Below are 13,833 nucleotides of genomic sequence, written 5' to 3'. Positions count from 1 at the left end.
TATAATTTATGATTCAAAACTAAATATACAAGTATGATTCACGACTGTATACTTTCCAAGGAAATTACCAAAATTCATTCAACTATACCAAGATATGTATAATACCTTTAATATACGAACAACATATTAAAGAAGTAAAGATACATCATACCTGGTTTGCATTAGCAAAGGTACTATACAGAGTACCCGAGTTAGCAAACACGTGGTAATGCCGGGTTTGCATTAGCAAAGGTACTATACATAGTGCCCGAGTTAGCAAACACGAGGTAATAATTCATCCTGTCGGGTTTGCATTAGCAAAGGTACTATACATAGTACCCGAGTTAGCAAACACGAGGTAATAATACATTCTGCCGGGTTTGCATTAGCAAAGGTACTATACAGAGTACCCGAGTTAGCAAACACGAGGTAATAATTCATGATTTAAGTATACTAGAATACACTGTTTTACAAGAAACCAGGGTTTTGATTCAAAACAAATCAAGGGTTTACACTTATCAAATACATGTTAGAAATTCTAATTCAAGAACACACTGTCAATCATTATTTCAGAATGATTGGGCTTTTCATAAATAATACACATGTAACGTTTATATGCTTTTTATGAGACACTAAGTTCAGGTTGTTTAATTCATTTTAGACAACATAGGAAAAGCCCTGAAATTATAACCAGAATCTCCAGCCGGGGATCGAAACAAGTGTGTGTAGATCTATATCGGGATTGACAACCCCACACTTAGGCTGCTAGCTACAGTCAGGTTTATAAGCCTATGAGTGACAATTGTTATCACCAGTTTAAACGCCCACAAAGCGTTTGTTTCAGGCCATCCGTCATAGTATAGTTATAATAACTCATTAAAAAGATATTAACAATACGTTAGTGTATAAACAAATAAACGAAAGTACACCTTCAAAGTACCAGTTTATAGAATATAAAATACAATGGTTTAATACAGTTTTCATTAACACATGGTGGAGCCAGGCACACTCTCGATTACAAGTTTTCAGAAAGGAATACAAATACAAAACAGTAATACAAAGAGAACGGTTTATGAGATTAAACCACTTTTACAAATGGGAACCTAGTCATTTACTTTTGGTAAACTAGTATAACATAAAGGACCTTTAGTGGTTAATTCTATAATTCCTTAGTTGCTACGCCATAGTTATACATAAGTAATATCCGATTGACAGTGAAATGTGTGACTGTCCATTCGATATTGGGTTATATATAATCAGTATAAACTAAGTAATTACAGAGGGAAACTATTGAGGTTATCAGTTAATCACCTCATGAAATATAGGATTTCCTGGAGAAACCAGTGAACTTATTCAAAGAACTTAGGGTATACTTAACAGAATTAAAATACTTATGAACTCACCAGCTTAAATGCTAGTCTACTCTTTCTAAATAACTTGTATTCTCAGGAATCCAGTAGACAGGTACACTCCCGAAGCTTTTGAGAAGACTACCTAGTACCGTACCGCGACTCTTGTCTTCTACTGTACCTACTTTAGTGTTTGAATATGTAATGTTTAAACACTTATGTAAAACTTATACTTATTAATGCAATGGTTGTTTGTACTTTGATTACTATATTGCATGTGTTGTGATACTTACCTAAAGTCCTCCGCCCCCGAACGTTTCCGCCGTTCTGGTTTGGGGGTGCGACAAAAATGATGGACACAGCAGCACCGCTACCTCTCATCCATTGTTTCAATTTGGAAGATATGTCCACTAGGTAGTGAATTTATATATGTCGATTTTCTTTTTTATTTTTACATTTTTGTATATTCATTTAGTCAATGGTTTTTTTGTGGCTTACCAGGTCGTGAATGGAAGATATACTCGAGTCAATATCTATAATGCTTTACCCATTCGATCCCTTACTGGATTTGGAGATGGAATTTAAACCCTTATACCATTGAGTGATCCACATATTCTACAGCTCAGCAAAACCCAGTAGTGATATGTGTTTTGATTTATTGTAAAAAACATCTTTAAAAATACAAAGTGGGCTCTCAGAAATAAGTTATTCACTTATCCTTTTTTAATATTATAAAAAAACATCTTTTAGACTCAATAGCAAAGAAAAGACAAAGTTTTAGTATACCATGTAAACAAATTACATCGATAAATCTTATTGGAAAATGTTTGGGATTGATTAATTTTGGTTAATTAGCAGTTTTTTTTTTGGTTAACTTGTGTTGTCTGGGCATGCCGAGAAGCATAGTAAGAACCTTGCACAACCTTATTCTTTCGTTTAACTGGTTTGAATCTTCTTATTGAGTTTACTTTATCAATGATAAATGGGTACACCCTACACTCTTGAAAATAGGGTTGGCAACATTGTGAGTATCAATGTTTTCTCAGCAATAAGAGAAGATATTAGTATAAAAGTTGCAATATAAACCATTTTTAATTACATAATAATAACTAAACAAAGATATGTGAAGGATTATCTTTATAATTTAAATTGCAATATATAACATAAAAATCGTATGAAAATTTCATTGTTCCATTCTATGCCTCACAAACATGGGATTGGAATTACTTATTCTATTATCTTGCTTTAACGATTACCTATCAAGTCCATTTCTTTGTTGTTCCATTCTTTGCAACCTCATATATCTCAAAAAAGTAATTCAGAAATCCATCATACAATAGAAAATGTTTTATAAACTCCTATAAGGGAAGAAGAAAGATAAGACTAAATGAGTGTATGGTGTTAATCTAATTACGATGTTCTTTCGTCTCTATTTGCATGTTTCTAGCTTGTTTGTAGTATTGTCTATAAAATATTGTTGTTATATTTGAAAGTTCATTTTACCATTTTCATCTTTTTGTGTGTATATTTTAATCTTTCAAGTTTTCTTAAAGTATTTGAGGGACCGTTTCTGCTTGGGAGTGGGGTGAAGTCAAGGGCCCTAAAACTGGAGGGTAGTTGTATTTAGAGCCACTTAAATATTGAAGATTTTTATTGACATTAATTTCAATAATCATATGTACCGCAGAAGAGATATCATAACCATAGTTTATTTTATATAATGTTTTTTTTGTATATTTATTAAATGTTGTACATGTGATGTCTACAAGGTGTTGGTATTTTTTTTGTTGGCAAGTTATTACGCTATCTAACACCCCAATAATCTATAATATTTGTATAAGATAGTGACAATTATTATTTTTTATTGCAGCTTCTCTTCATATTGATTATCCAATGTGGTTTAAATTCTGGAATGTTGCCACTGAGAGGATTCCACATTGTGGGGCGTTGGAATTAATTACAGAACGAGGCATGATTTATATGCTTTTTTGTTTAATTCTTGCTCATGTAGATCAATCAGTATTTTACAATATGCTCTTTTAACCTTATATTAGGACCTTTTCTGGAAAAAAATGCTTTTAGTATTGAACTTTGAAAACAAAAAGTTCATATATAGCATCGTACTCTTAAAAAATGATTTTTTTTTGAATTATTTTTAGTTGATATGGAAAGTTACATTTTTTGTATATTGAAGATCATTTAAATGATTGTCTTCTGGAAAACAAAATATTCATTAATAACATTAAACTTTGCAAAAAAGTTCATTAATAGCATCGTAGTTTCAAAAAAGGACTTTTTCGTATTCTTTTTGGCTAATCTAGAAAAGTTTTATTTTTATGTACATTACAGCTCATTAATAGGATTTTTTTTAAAACATTTTGTTAATGGAAAATACATTTTCATTTTCTTTCGCATATAGACCGTTTATGTAAAAAAACATTTCAAATATGAACCATTTATGTATTTTTGTTCACAAGTGAACCATTTATGTAATATATAAATTTAAATGTTAATTAGTAGGTCATTAATATGACAATTTTCTAGGGAAATTTTGTTTTTAGTATTGAAATTTTCAAAAAAAAAAAAATTATTAACGGCATTGTACTTTAAAAAAATATTATTTTGGAATATTTTTAGATGATATTGAAACGTTTCATGTTTTCTAACATTGAAGCTCATTTGTAGGACAATTTCTGGAAGCGAATTTCATTAATAGCGTTGAACTTTGCAAAAAAAAATTCATTAATAGCATCGTACTTTTAAAAAATAACTTTTTTTTGAATTCTTTAACTGCAGGTAGATTCCTTGAATGCCTACCTTGATGAACATATGTGGAGAAATCTTTTTGGAAAAGGATAAAATCCTGATATGACAACCCGAACAAGAAAAAGAAAAACCCAGTTTTGACTAACCCAATTTATTCAAAATCTTTATTCATTTTAGTAGCTTACACGCCATTTAGATGCTCTCAAAATAGCATATGAAATAACTTCGAGATGTAATAAAGCTAAAATGTTATTTGACATGTTTTGTACTTTCTAATGATCATTACCAGGAAACATTTGAAGGATTTTTTTACCAGAAAGAATGTGATCAATATACAAAACAATGTTGCATATTCATAACCTAATGTTCTTAAGTTACTGTAATAAGGTCTTCCTGTAATAGTTGATTGGCCCTACCCAACTATCCCATGCAAGTTAATGGATTTATGTTGTTCTAAATGTGTTAAAATGCTTCACTTAGGCGTTACTCAGCACATGGTCTGCGAACTATCCACATTGATTTCATGATTGAGAAGAACACATCACATCGACCAAGATCAGACCATCAACCATATTAGTGACCCCCACTGAGATTAACAATGTAATTTGAGTAATCATCCAAAACAGACAATGAACTTTGAACTGTAATAAATCTAAAATCAATTCCTAAATTGCACATCAAACTTCCAACGTTAAATCTTGAACATTTTCAATTAATGTTATCGAGTTGATATGTATTTGATTATTTAGGTATATCGTAAATTGTTTAGCTTCCCCTGTTGAATTATGGCGTGAATGTAAAGTTTTACGTTTAACTGTAAACATGAGACTTTAGTTTCGTTGTCTAACTAATGATTTGGATGAGACAAAAGCATTTGATGAGTGGATTCTTAAAATTAGTGAAGGTAATACTGGTGGGCCTAATGATGGTGAAGTTGAAGTTGAATTTCCAGAAGACGTTGTTGTTCGCTCTACAGGTGACCATATTCATTCAATTGTATCCACCATTTATCCATCATTTGAAAACCATCTTGATGATCCATCATATTTTCAAGATAAAGCTATTTTGGTACCTACAAATGAAGAATTCGATGCTACCAATGACTACATTTTAGGATTGATGAAAGATGAAGGGAATACATATATGAGTTCAAACTCTTTATGTGAGATAGAGTTACCAGATTTTTTTGAGGAATCAATCTACTATTCAGTTGTGTTGAATGGTTTTAAGGCGTCTAGAATTTCCAACCATAAACTTACACTAAAAATAGGTGTTCCAGTCATGTTACTTCGTAATATCAAACAAACCAAAGGACTATGCAATGGTACTAGGTTACATATTGTTAGGATTGGAAGACACGTCATTGAAGCCTGAATCATATATGCTAGATTCTTCAACGAGACTACTTATATACCTTGCATGAAGTTAACTTCATCTAATAAAAGAATCTCATTTCCGTTTTTAGCGGGGGCAATTCCCTATAGTTGTTTACTTTGTTATGTCCATTAGCAAAAGTCAATGACAATAATTATCAAATGTTGGATTATACTTGCGTAGGCTCGTCTTCACTCATTGTTAGTTATATGTTTTTTGTTTCTCGTGTCACAAGTGGAAAATGATTGAAAGTACTTATATATGACGAAGAAGGTCTTCCAACTAATAAAACAAAAAGTTATGCCTACAAAGAGATCCTTCAATGATTATAGATATTCAAGTGTTTCATTGTTTTTTTTTCCAGGCATTTCAATGTTACCAATAATACTAAATCTGTTTCTGTTACTTTATTTTTTTTATAGTGCCAACTTTTTTATAACTTTATATGTATATTTTTATATGTTCTTCGCGTTTTACGCGGGTCATAATCTAGTTTATTATTATTTCACAACTTTTCATCCAACCATTAAAATGGTATTATGTTATTTAAGTGTTTTAAAATCCTTATATTTTCTGAAAATTTTTAATTTATAAGATTATAACCGGCAAACCTTTAAGAATCGACTACTTAATATTTGTGGTTATCAAGATTTTACTGATCTCAAAATGTTGTTTGTATTCTAGCTTCTTGCTAGATTTTGTTTTTGGGTTTTTAATATAGTTTTGGTGCCGTTCAAAAAAAATTACTTTTTAAACATTTGATAGATATATATTGAGTTTTTTCTGAAATTTTCCATATAATTTTTTAAAGGCCAATAAGTTTAGATTGTTTTTACATACTGAGAAGATCCATTTGATGGATCCAATGATTCTGCTGTGCGATTGTCGAACCCAAGTGCCGACATCCCACCTTCATTTATGTTACAAGAATATGTTTTGGAATTTTAAATTTAGATCAAAGGATTTATTAGATTTATTTTTATATTAATAATTGTTTAAAGAAATAGATCTCAAATTTCATGGTGTCATTTGGACTGCACTAAGATAAAGGCGGGAAACTGGGATGAAGTGGTGAATTAATACATTTTGGATTACAATGATCATTTAGAGCGTGTTTCGCACAAAGTGTTTGGAAACGTTTAGGTATTTCTAGTTTTTAGCTTTTGAAAAAACGTTTCAGTTTAAACAAAAAGATTCGGTTGACAGTACACGTTTAGCTTTTAGTTGGAACAAAAGTCTCTAAATTTAAAAGCTACTTCATGTAACGTTTAACAAAATCCTACTAAACTTTTGAAATCTATTTTCAGAACTGTCTTTATATATATATATATATATATATATATATATATATATATATATATATATATATATATATATATATATATATATATATATATATATATATATATATATAATTGTCCTTTTATGTAATTTTATATATTTCAAAAGATTCCGATTATTTTTGTCAAATACTCATATAACAAATAAAAGCTATAGATTCCAACTACCAGCTATCCGCTATCAGCTATCCGTTACCCGTTATTAGCTTCTAGCTTCCAACTACTTTTGCCAAACACGCCTTAATATTAATGAAAACTATTTTAGAGTAAATTAACTTGATGTCTAGATATTTTACTATATAATATTAAAACCTTTGTTCTTTTTACAAAACGCTTAAGTTTAAACAAAAAACTTCGTTTGACAGTATATGTTTAGCTTTTAGTTTAAACAAAACTCTCGAAATCTAAAAGCTACTTCATGTAGCGTTTTACAAAACGCTAATGAGGTTTTGAAATCAATTTCCAGAATTGCCCTAAAAAAATATATTTATATATTTATTTTTTTAAAAACAATTATTCTTTTTGTAATTTCATATATTTTAAAAGCGTCTGACTACTTTTGGTAAACACTCATATAATAAATAAAAGCTACAACTTTCAACTATCAGGTATCCGCTAACAGCTTCTAGCTTCCAACTATTTTTGCTAAACATGCCTTAATATGTAAGATACCTTGATGTCGTAGATATTTTTCTATATAATATTAAAACCTCTCTTTTATTTACAATTGGATTTTACTATTTAGGATGTCAAACTTTCACATTTTTTTTTACAATTCCTATTTATAGCTTTCTCTTTACAATTTTTTTTAAATATTATTTTAATTTTTTTTAGATTTTATTTTATTTTATTTCAGTTTTATATAATCCACTTTTACAAAAAAAAATTATTTTTTTTAGATTTTTTTCAGTCGATAATATAATTTTGTTAGTTTCATTTGTAAAAATAAAGTTGTAAAAGTGAACTGTAAGAAAACATGTAAAAAATAAAATTATGAAAAACATGTAAAACAATGAAAAATAAAATTATATAAAATGATTGTAATAACATGTAAAAACAAAGTAAAAAATTAAGTTGTTTAATAGATTGTGAAAAAGAACAAGTAAAAATGGAACATGAAAATACATGTATACACAAAATAAAAAATGAATTTGTAAAATTACATGTAAAAACAAAATAAAAAAATAAAGTTATAATAATATCTTGAGAAAAATATATATATATATATATATAAAAACATATAGTTGTAAAAATGGATTGTGAAAAAGCATATATAAACAAAGTAGTATATGAAGTTATAAAATTAGATTTCGATAAAGTTGTAAAAATGAAGTGATACAAATGAATTATTGGAAAAATACATAAAAATGTAAACGAAATGTTGTAAAAACACGTAAAACATTATGAAAAAGAAAAATAACAAAAAACTTGTAAAAACAAAGTAAAAAAATAAATTGTAAAAAAAAAAACATGCAAGAAACTTTACATAGCAAAAATAAAAAATAAAAAAAATAAAAAATAAAAAAAATAAAAAAATTCAATTATATTAAATAACTAAAAAGAAAATTTAATGACAACATGAAATAAAAATAAAAATAAAATTTATAAAAACATATTATTGTTAAGGTTTTGTTTTGCAAAACGAAGTTAATTTATTGTAATTTAATGTTTATTAAAACTATGAAAATAAATTATCAAGTAGTTTATAAACTACCTTATTAATAAGCTTGTTTGAAATAAGTTTTTGATAAACTAATTTAAAAACTAAAAACTATTTTTTCTTATATAAGGTTAAATGAACTTTGAAAAACTTAAATTATACGTTAAACAATGTGACCTTTAATCGTCTAAAACTTGGAACCAGACGGAAAGGATTCAATCATCTGCCATCTACCTGCCACTCAGCCACTGCCAGTTTGGAAGCAATTTTTAATTTCTTGAATTCCATTATTCCTGCCAAAATACCCCTCTGGCATTCCATCCTCCCATAACTCTCTGTTCTCCCTCAAAACCCTTTCCTTTCGCATTTGCCAACCGCCATCGAAGACCACCGCAAAAACCTTCAAAATCATGCAAGACCCCGTCGGAAAACCAGCAGTGGACAAGCAAGATGACTCCACCGCCGTCACAAGGTCCGGCCAAAGCATTTTCATGTCCGTTTACAAGACAAAAGTGGCTGATCAGTGTTGGTTGATCACCATCACTTGGTGCAAGAACATGTTGCTTCACGGCCTATCAGTATCCATAGATGGACCACAACCCGAAACCACTTGCAAATTCGAGTTGAAACCATGGTATTTCTGGCGAAAACAAGGATCCAAAAGCTTTGTTTTGAATGGTAAGTCAATCGACGTTTTCTGGGACCTGAAATCTGCAAAATTCCATGGCGAAACTGAGCCAACCTCGGAGTACTACGTAGCAGTTGTTTGTGATGACGAAGTTGTTCTTCTACTTGGTGATTTGAAGAAAGATGCTTACCGGAAAACAGGTTGCAGGCCGGCGTTGATTGATCCGATTTTGGTGTCAAGAAAAGAACATGTTTTTGGGAAGAAGAAGTTCATAACACGAGTTAAGTTTCATGAAAAGGGTGGATTCCATGAGATATCGATCGAATCAAAGAACACGAATACAGATCATGGGGTTGATACGGAAATGGAGATTAGAATTGATGGGCATTTGATGATTCATGTTAAGCATCTTCAGTGGAAATTTAGAGGTAATGAATGCGTTAATCTAAAGAACGTAAAGCTTGAAGTTTACTGGGATGTTCATGACTGGCTTTTCAATCATGGTTTAAGACATGCAGTTTTTATAATTAATTCAACCGCTCCGGCAGCTTTTTCGGCGACACCATTGTCATGGAGTTGTGATTCATCAGAAGGGTTTGATTCAAGTGGATTATATGAGTTTTGCCTATTTCTTTTTGCTTGGAAGGTTGAATGAGATCTAGATCAATTTCACTTGGTCAATTCAGTTTTTCGAAGTGATTTTACGTACTTTTAAGTAAAGTTTTTCGTCATTTATATGTGCTTTTGTATCTATATCCCAAGTCAAAAAATGGATAAAATGTTTTACATGCTTTCTTAGAGAATTTGTTTGTTAAACAGCTGGAAATATATCTCTGTATCCAAACCAATAAGAAGGCATGTTTTAGGACTTCTTAGACCTTGTTACCATCAACCATCGCGTATGCTTTCATTAAAAAAAAAAAAAAGACTTTTATCTCTTATTTATATGTAATACGATTCAAATTTCAATCATTTATCTAACACCTAACACAATAAAAAAATATATAATATATTGGAGTTTTATATGCATATAAAAATTGTATCAATATTATATTCTAATTTGTAAGGAATAAAAAACCATGAATATATATATATATATATATATATATATATATATATATATATATATATTACTATATTATTATACAAACCTTACTATTTCTAAAAATAAATTTAAGACGTTCAAGTTTTTAAGCCTAAAGTACAACAAACTATTAATATACTAATATTATAATATAAATAATCCAATTGATAATGCAATAGGTACAAGTATTTAATACACAATAAATTTTATACGCAAATAGTCGGATCGTATCTTTCCAGCTGTTATCTTTCCTATTACTGTCCTTCTTTATTGCTTATTAACTCACCTCATGGTTATTATTTTGACCGGTTCATTCCCTTATCTGGTCATTTCCCCCATATCTGGGCATTCTCTGTTTCTATAAACTGGAAGACACATTCCCCCTCACCCCCTCAGCACATATTATCTGTCATTGGTCTCCACTCTCAAGAAACCTCAGCACATCATGTTAAAACAACCCCAGTTCCTCTTACTACATCGTCGTTCGCTGCTCCACCTCAACATCTTCGAGCTTCAAGCTACATATTTGGAAGAAGACCACCAGACCCTCCACCTTTGTTGATCATCGCTACCACGAAAACTCCCCAAAAATCCACATGCACCCCCTGAATCTCGGTTCAGTTCCTCATATCAATTCAGTTTTAAAGGCTTGAATCCTCTTCTTCTATTAAATTTCTCTAGCATCCGCCATTCCAATTTTGAATCCTCTTCTTCCTTTAAATCTCTCTTTGTATCAGACATTCAAATTTTGGAAACGATTTCTCTCATCTTCTTTCTAAAACCCTAATTGCGTTGGTTTGGTTGCAGGTTTCAAGAAATCCAAGATTCAATGTGTAATGTGTAATCACTCGAGTGGAATTATGGGGTAGGTTTGGTTTTTTTGCCATTAGTTGTATCTTCTTCAAACGGGCCCCTGCTACCAACAAGAGTAATCAAGAGTTTCTCGCTTCGTTTTCTTGCACTGGTATCTGCTTTAAGACAACATACTTATCATCTTCTTTACACTTGTTAATTAACATTAGGTGGTAGCTGGAATTGGGGATAAATCTAGAGAGGATGAAGAAAAGATGTATGAAGCGGATTCAACATACAGAGTTTGGAGTTGGATATGAGAATGCAAGAGCTAGAGACTCATAAAAGCTTACTCAAAAGTGAACACCAATCCTTTATTGCAAGGTATAATATGCTATAGGTTGGCATTATGGTTTATAACAACTTTTTTGATATGATAACTTTACTTTTTCTTAATAGGCGAGAAGCATGGGAAGTTACATTTAGGTTTTATGTTGTTTGATTGTCTCTTTTAAATGCTCTGATTTGTTTGGCTTAATAAAATGTAGGTGGGTTTTGATTTGTTGGATTCAGAAAAAACATATTGCATCTAAGGAATGTTTGATGCTGATATGGTTTAATCATGCATTCATTCTCTTTGTCTCTCACTTGATTTAGAAATCAACAGCCACCAACAACCACCATTATTTTTTGTTGTTTCTAATATACCTTGACACCTAAGTATACATTCATTTTGATTTTTGGAAGCTGGATCTGGTGTAAAACAAAGAAGACCATCCACTAGATGACATGACAACTTAACACTGCCACCATAACCTCACACCACTCACTGTCATTACCATGACAAGGTAACATATCTATTGTTTATGTCTTTGTTAAATGTCTAATGTTTGCCTTTTTTACTCTTACATAGTTTTATCAAATCATATAGGGAACATGAGCCAACTGATCGAGATGCTAATGAATGGAGGGTTAAGGAAATTGGAAAGGAAATTGCAAATTGAATGGTAATAATCAAATGTGAAACTATATTTTTAACTTACGTATACTAATTTTATGAGTTTTTCCTTTAAATGTCTCAATATCTTTAAATGTTTATGAAATAAATCCATGTTTTGTATGTTTTGTAATCTTTATGTTGTTAGGTTAACTAATTTTTGGTGAAATTGAAAGCAAATGGGAAGGAGTTTGCGTTTATAGATATAACAAGAAGCAAGATGTATGATCGATTTTTATTGGCTGATGAAACCTTATCCAAAAGGTTTACATATTTTTTGGTAAATTTCACGCCCTTTCACATGATTTGAGTGTTATTTGATTATTTAAAAGGATTGGATTTTTTTTTTGGATTTTTTTTTAGTTTTGAGTGTTCTCAAATGAGATCAACTAATTTGAGTTTGTATTTATCTTTTAAAATTATCTAATTTTGGGTTTGGTATATTTTATAGGGATGCAGAGTAAAGGATTATTGATTGGAGTCTATCACCGGTAATGGAAATTGAAGGTGATGGAAAGAGAACAAATTGGTTCTTAATTTTAATTCAGAAAAGTCATTGAACTAGAGTCTATATAAGAGGTAAAACAATGTTTAAGGATGTTTTGAGTTTATGCAATAAGCCCTTATAAAATGGCATGATCCTTGGTTTTCATTTACCTGAGTCTTTATATATGACAATTAAAAAAATAAGATCAAGTAATATAAGGTTTTGACTTTCTACGTTTGAGTCGGGTTTTCAGGTCGTTTAGAACAAAACCTTTGTGTTTGGTAAACCTAAACAATGCATTTATGTATTAATGACGATAAAACTTTGTAACAGTTTAATAAAGTTCACTTGGTGAACTCAAGTTGTCATACAATAACCTATTTAGCATATTTATATACATCATCATGGAATAAATCCACAACATGGGTCATTCTTTTGATGATTTAAACGTAATACACTACTTTTTTTTCCTTTTATTTGCTAATATTTTCACTACTAAAACATAATTTTTTTCACTATTTTCGACTGTTAAGAACTATGTTTTTCAACTATTGTGAGTTCAACCAACAATATGTTTGACTTTTTTTGGACTTTTAAACACTACTTATCATCCTAATGGTTTGGACTGTAAAATAAAGCCTTTTTTGATAGTTTTGAAATAAAAAAACATATTATAGTGTCTTGCTTCGCCTAAAAAAACTATTCGTCGCCGCTGCTTTGTGCGGGTAACGACTAGTATATATATATATATATATATATATATATATATATATATATATATATATATATATATATATATATATATATATATATATATATATATATATATATATATATATATATGAGTGTGTTTGGTATGATAAATGTAAGCAAAAAGAAATGAAATAAACAATATAATGGAATCTAAGATTAAATTACTTATTAGACACCACTGTCATATTAATTTGGTTGGTTCGAAGATATAAAAGGGTCATATGCTGTTTTTATATGAAATTAGAAAACTAAAAAAATAATAATTTGATAAATATCTATTATTTCTATAAATATGAGTAAATAAAATAAAAAATGTCGCTAAATAGATTAAATATAAGTATATTTCATGTGGTTTGAAATATATATTGTATGTAGTTTGCATAGTAAAAAAATTATCTGTCTTTTTTAAAATATTGCTTATAAAATATAAAAAATTAGATACCATGATGTCTTAATGTATAAAAAAATAAACATATATTTAATTATTTTGGAAGTCGGTAAAAGATAATTTATAAAAACTTAATTTTAAAAAATATTAGTTTTATTGAAAATTATAAAAAAAAAATCTATAATTATCACTAAGGGAACAAGGGGCTAGCCTCAAAACCCTAACACTAAGCTAAG

General features: G+C 29.6%; 2 protein-coding genes across 2 annotated transcripts; both read left to right on the top strand.

Annotated features, from left to right (window-relative positions):
* The first annotated feature begins 4,723 nt into the window (after window positions 1-4,723).
* Window positions 4,724-5,468, top strand: LOC145111221 (uncharacterized). The gene is made up of 3 exons (XM_079047516.1): window positions 4,724-4,737; window positions 4,844-4,890; window positions 4,999-5,468. Exons 1-3 carry the CDS (start codon window positions 4,724-4,726, stop codon window positions 5,466-5,468), a joined length of 531 nt encoding a protein of 176 aa, XP_078903642.1.
* Window positions 5,469-8,878: 3,410 nt separating this feature from the next.
* LOC145111220 (uncharacterized) lies at window positions 8,879-9,751 on the top strand. The gene has a single exon (XM_079047515.1). It carries the CDS (start codon window positions 8,879-8,881, stop codon window positions 9,749-9,751), a length of 873 nt encoding a protein of 290 aa, XP_078903641.1.
* The last annotated feature ends 4,082 nt before the right edge of the window (window positions 9,752-13,833 follow it).

Source organism: Lactuca virosa, chromosome 5, assembly GCF_052849685.1.
Source record: "Lactuca virosa cultivar CGN04683 chromosome 5, Lactuca_virosa_CGN04683_v6, whole genome shotgun sequence".
Taxonomy (NCBI): domain Eukaryota; kingdom Viridiplantae; phylum Streptophyta; class Magnoliopsida; order Asterales; family Asteraceae; genus Lactuca; species Lactuca virosa.
Note: the sequence above shows the minus strand (reverse complement) of the source record. Positions and strands in the feature narration are given on the sequence as shown.

What these genes read in the sequence shown, in the direction of transcription:
- LOC145111221 (XM_079047516.1), top strand. An exon ending in TGTTGAATTATGGCGTGAAT is followed by an intron (nt 4,891 to 4,998) that starts GTAAAGTTTTAC and finishes AAATTAGTGAAG; the next exon opens with GTAATACTGGTGGGCCTAAT.
- LOC145111220 (XM_079047515.1), top strand. Translation starts at nt 8,879, where the DNA reads ATGCAAGACCCCGTCGGAAAACCAGCAGTGGACAAGCAAGATGACTCC.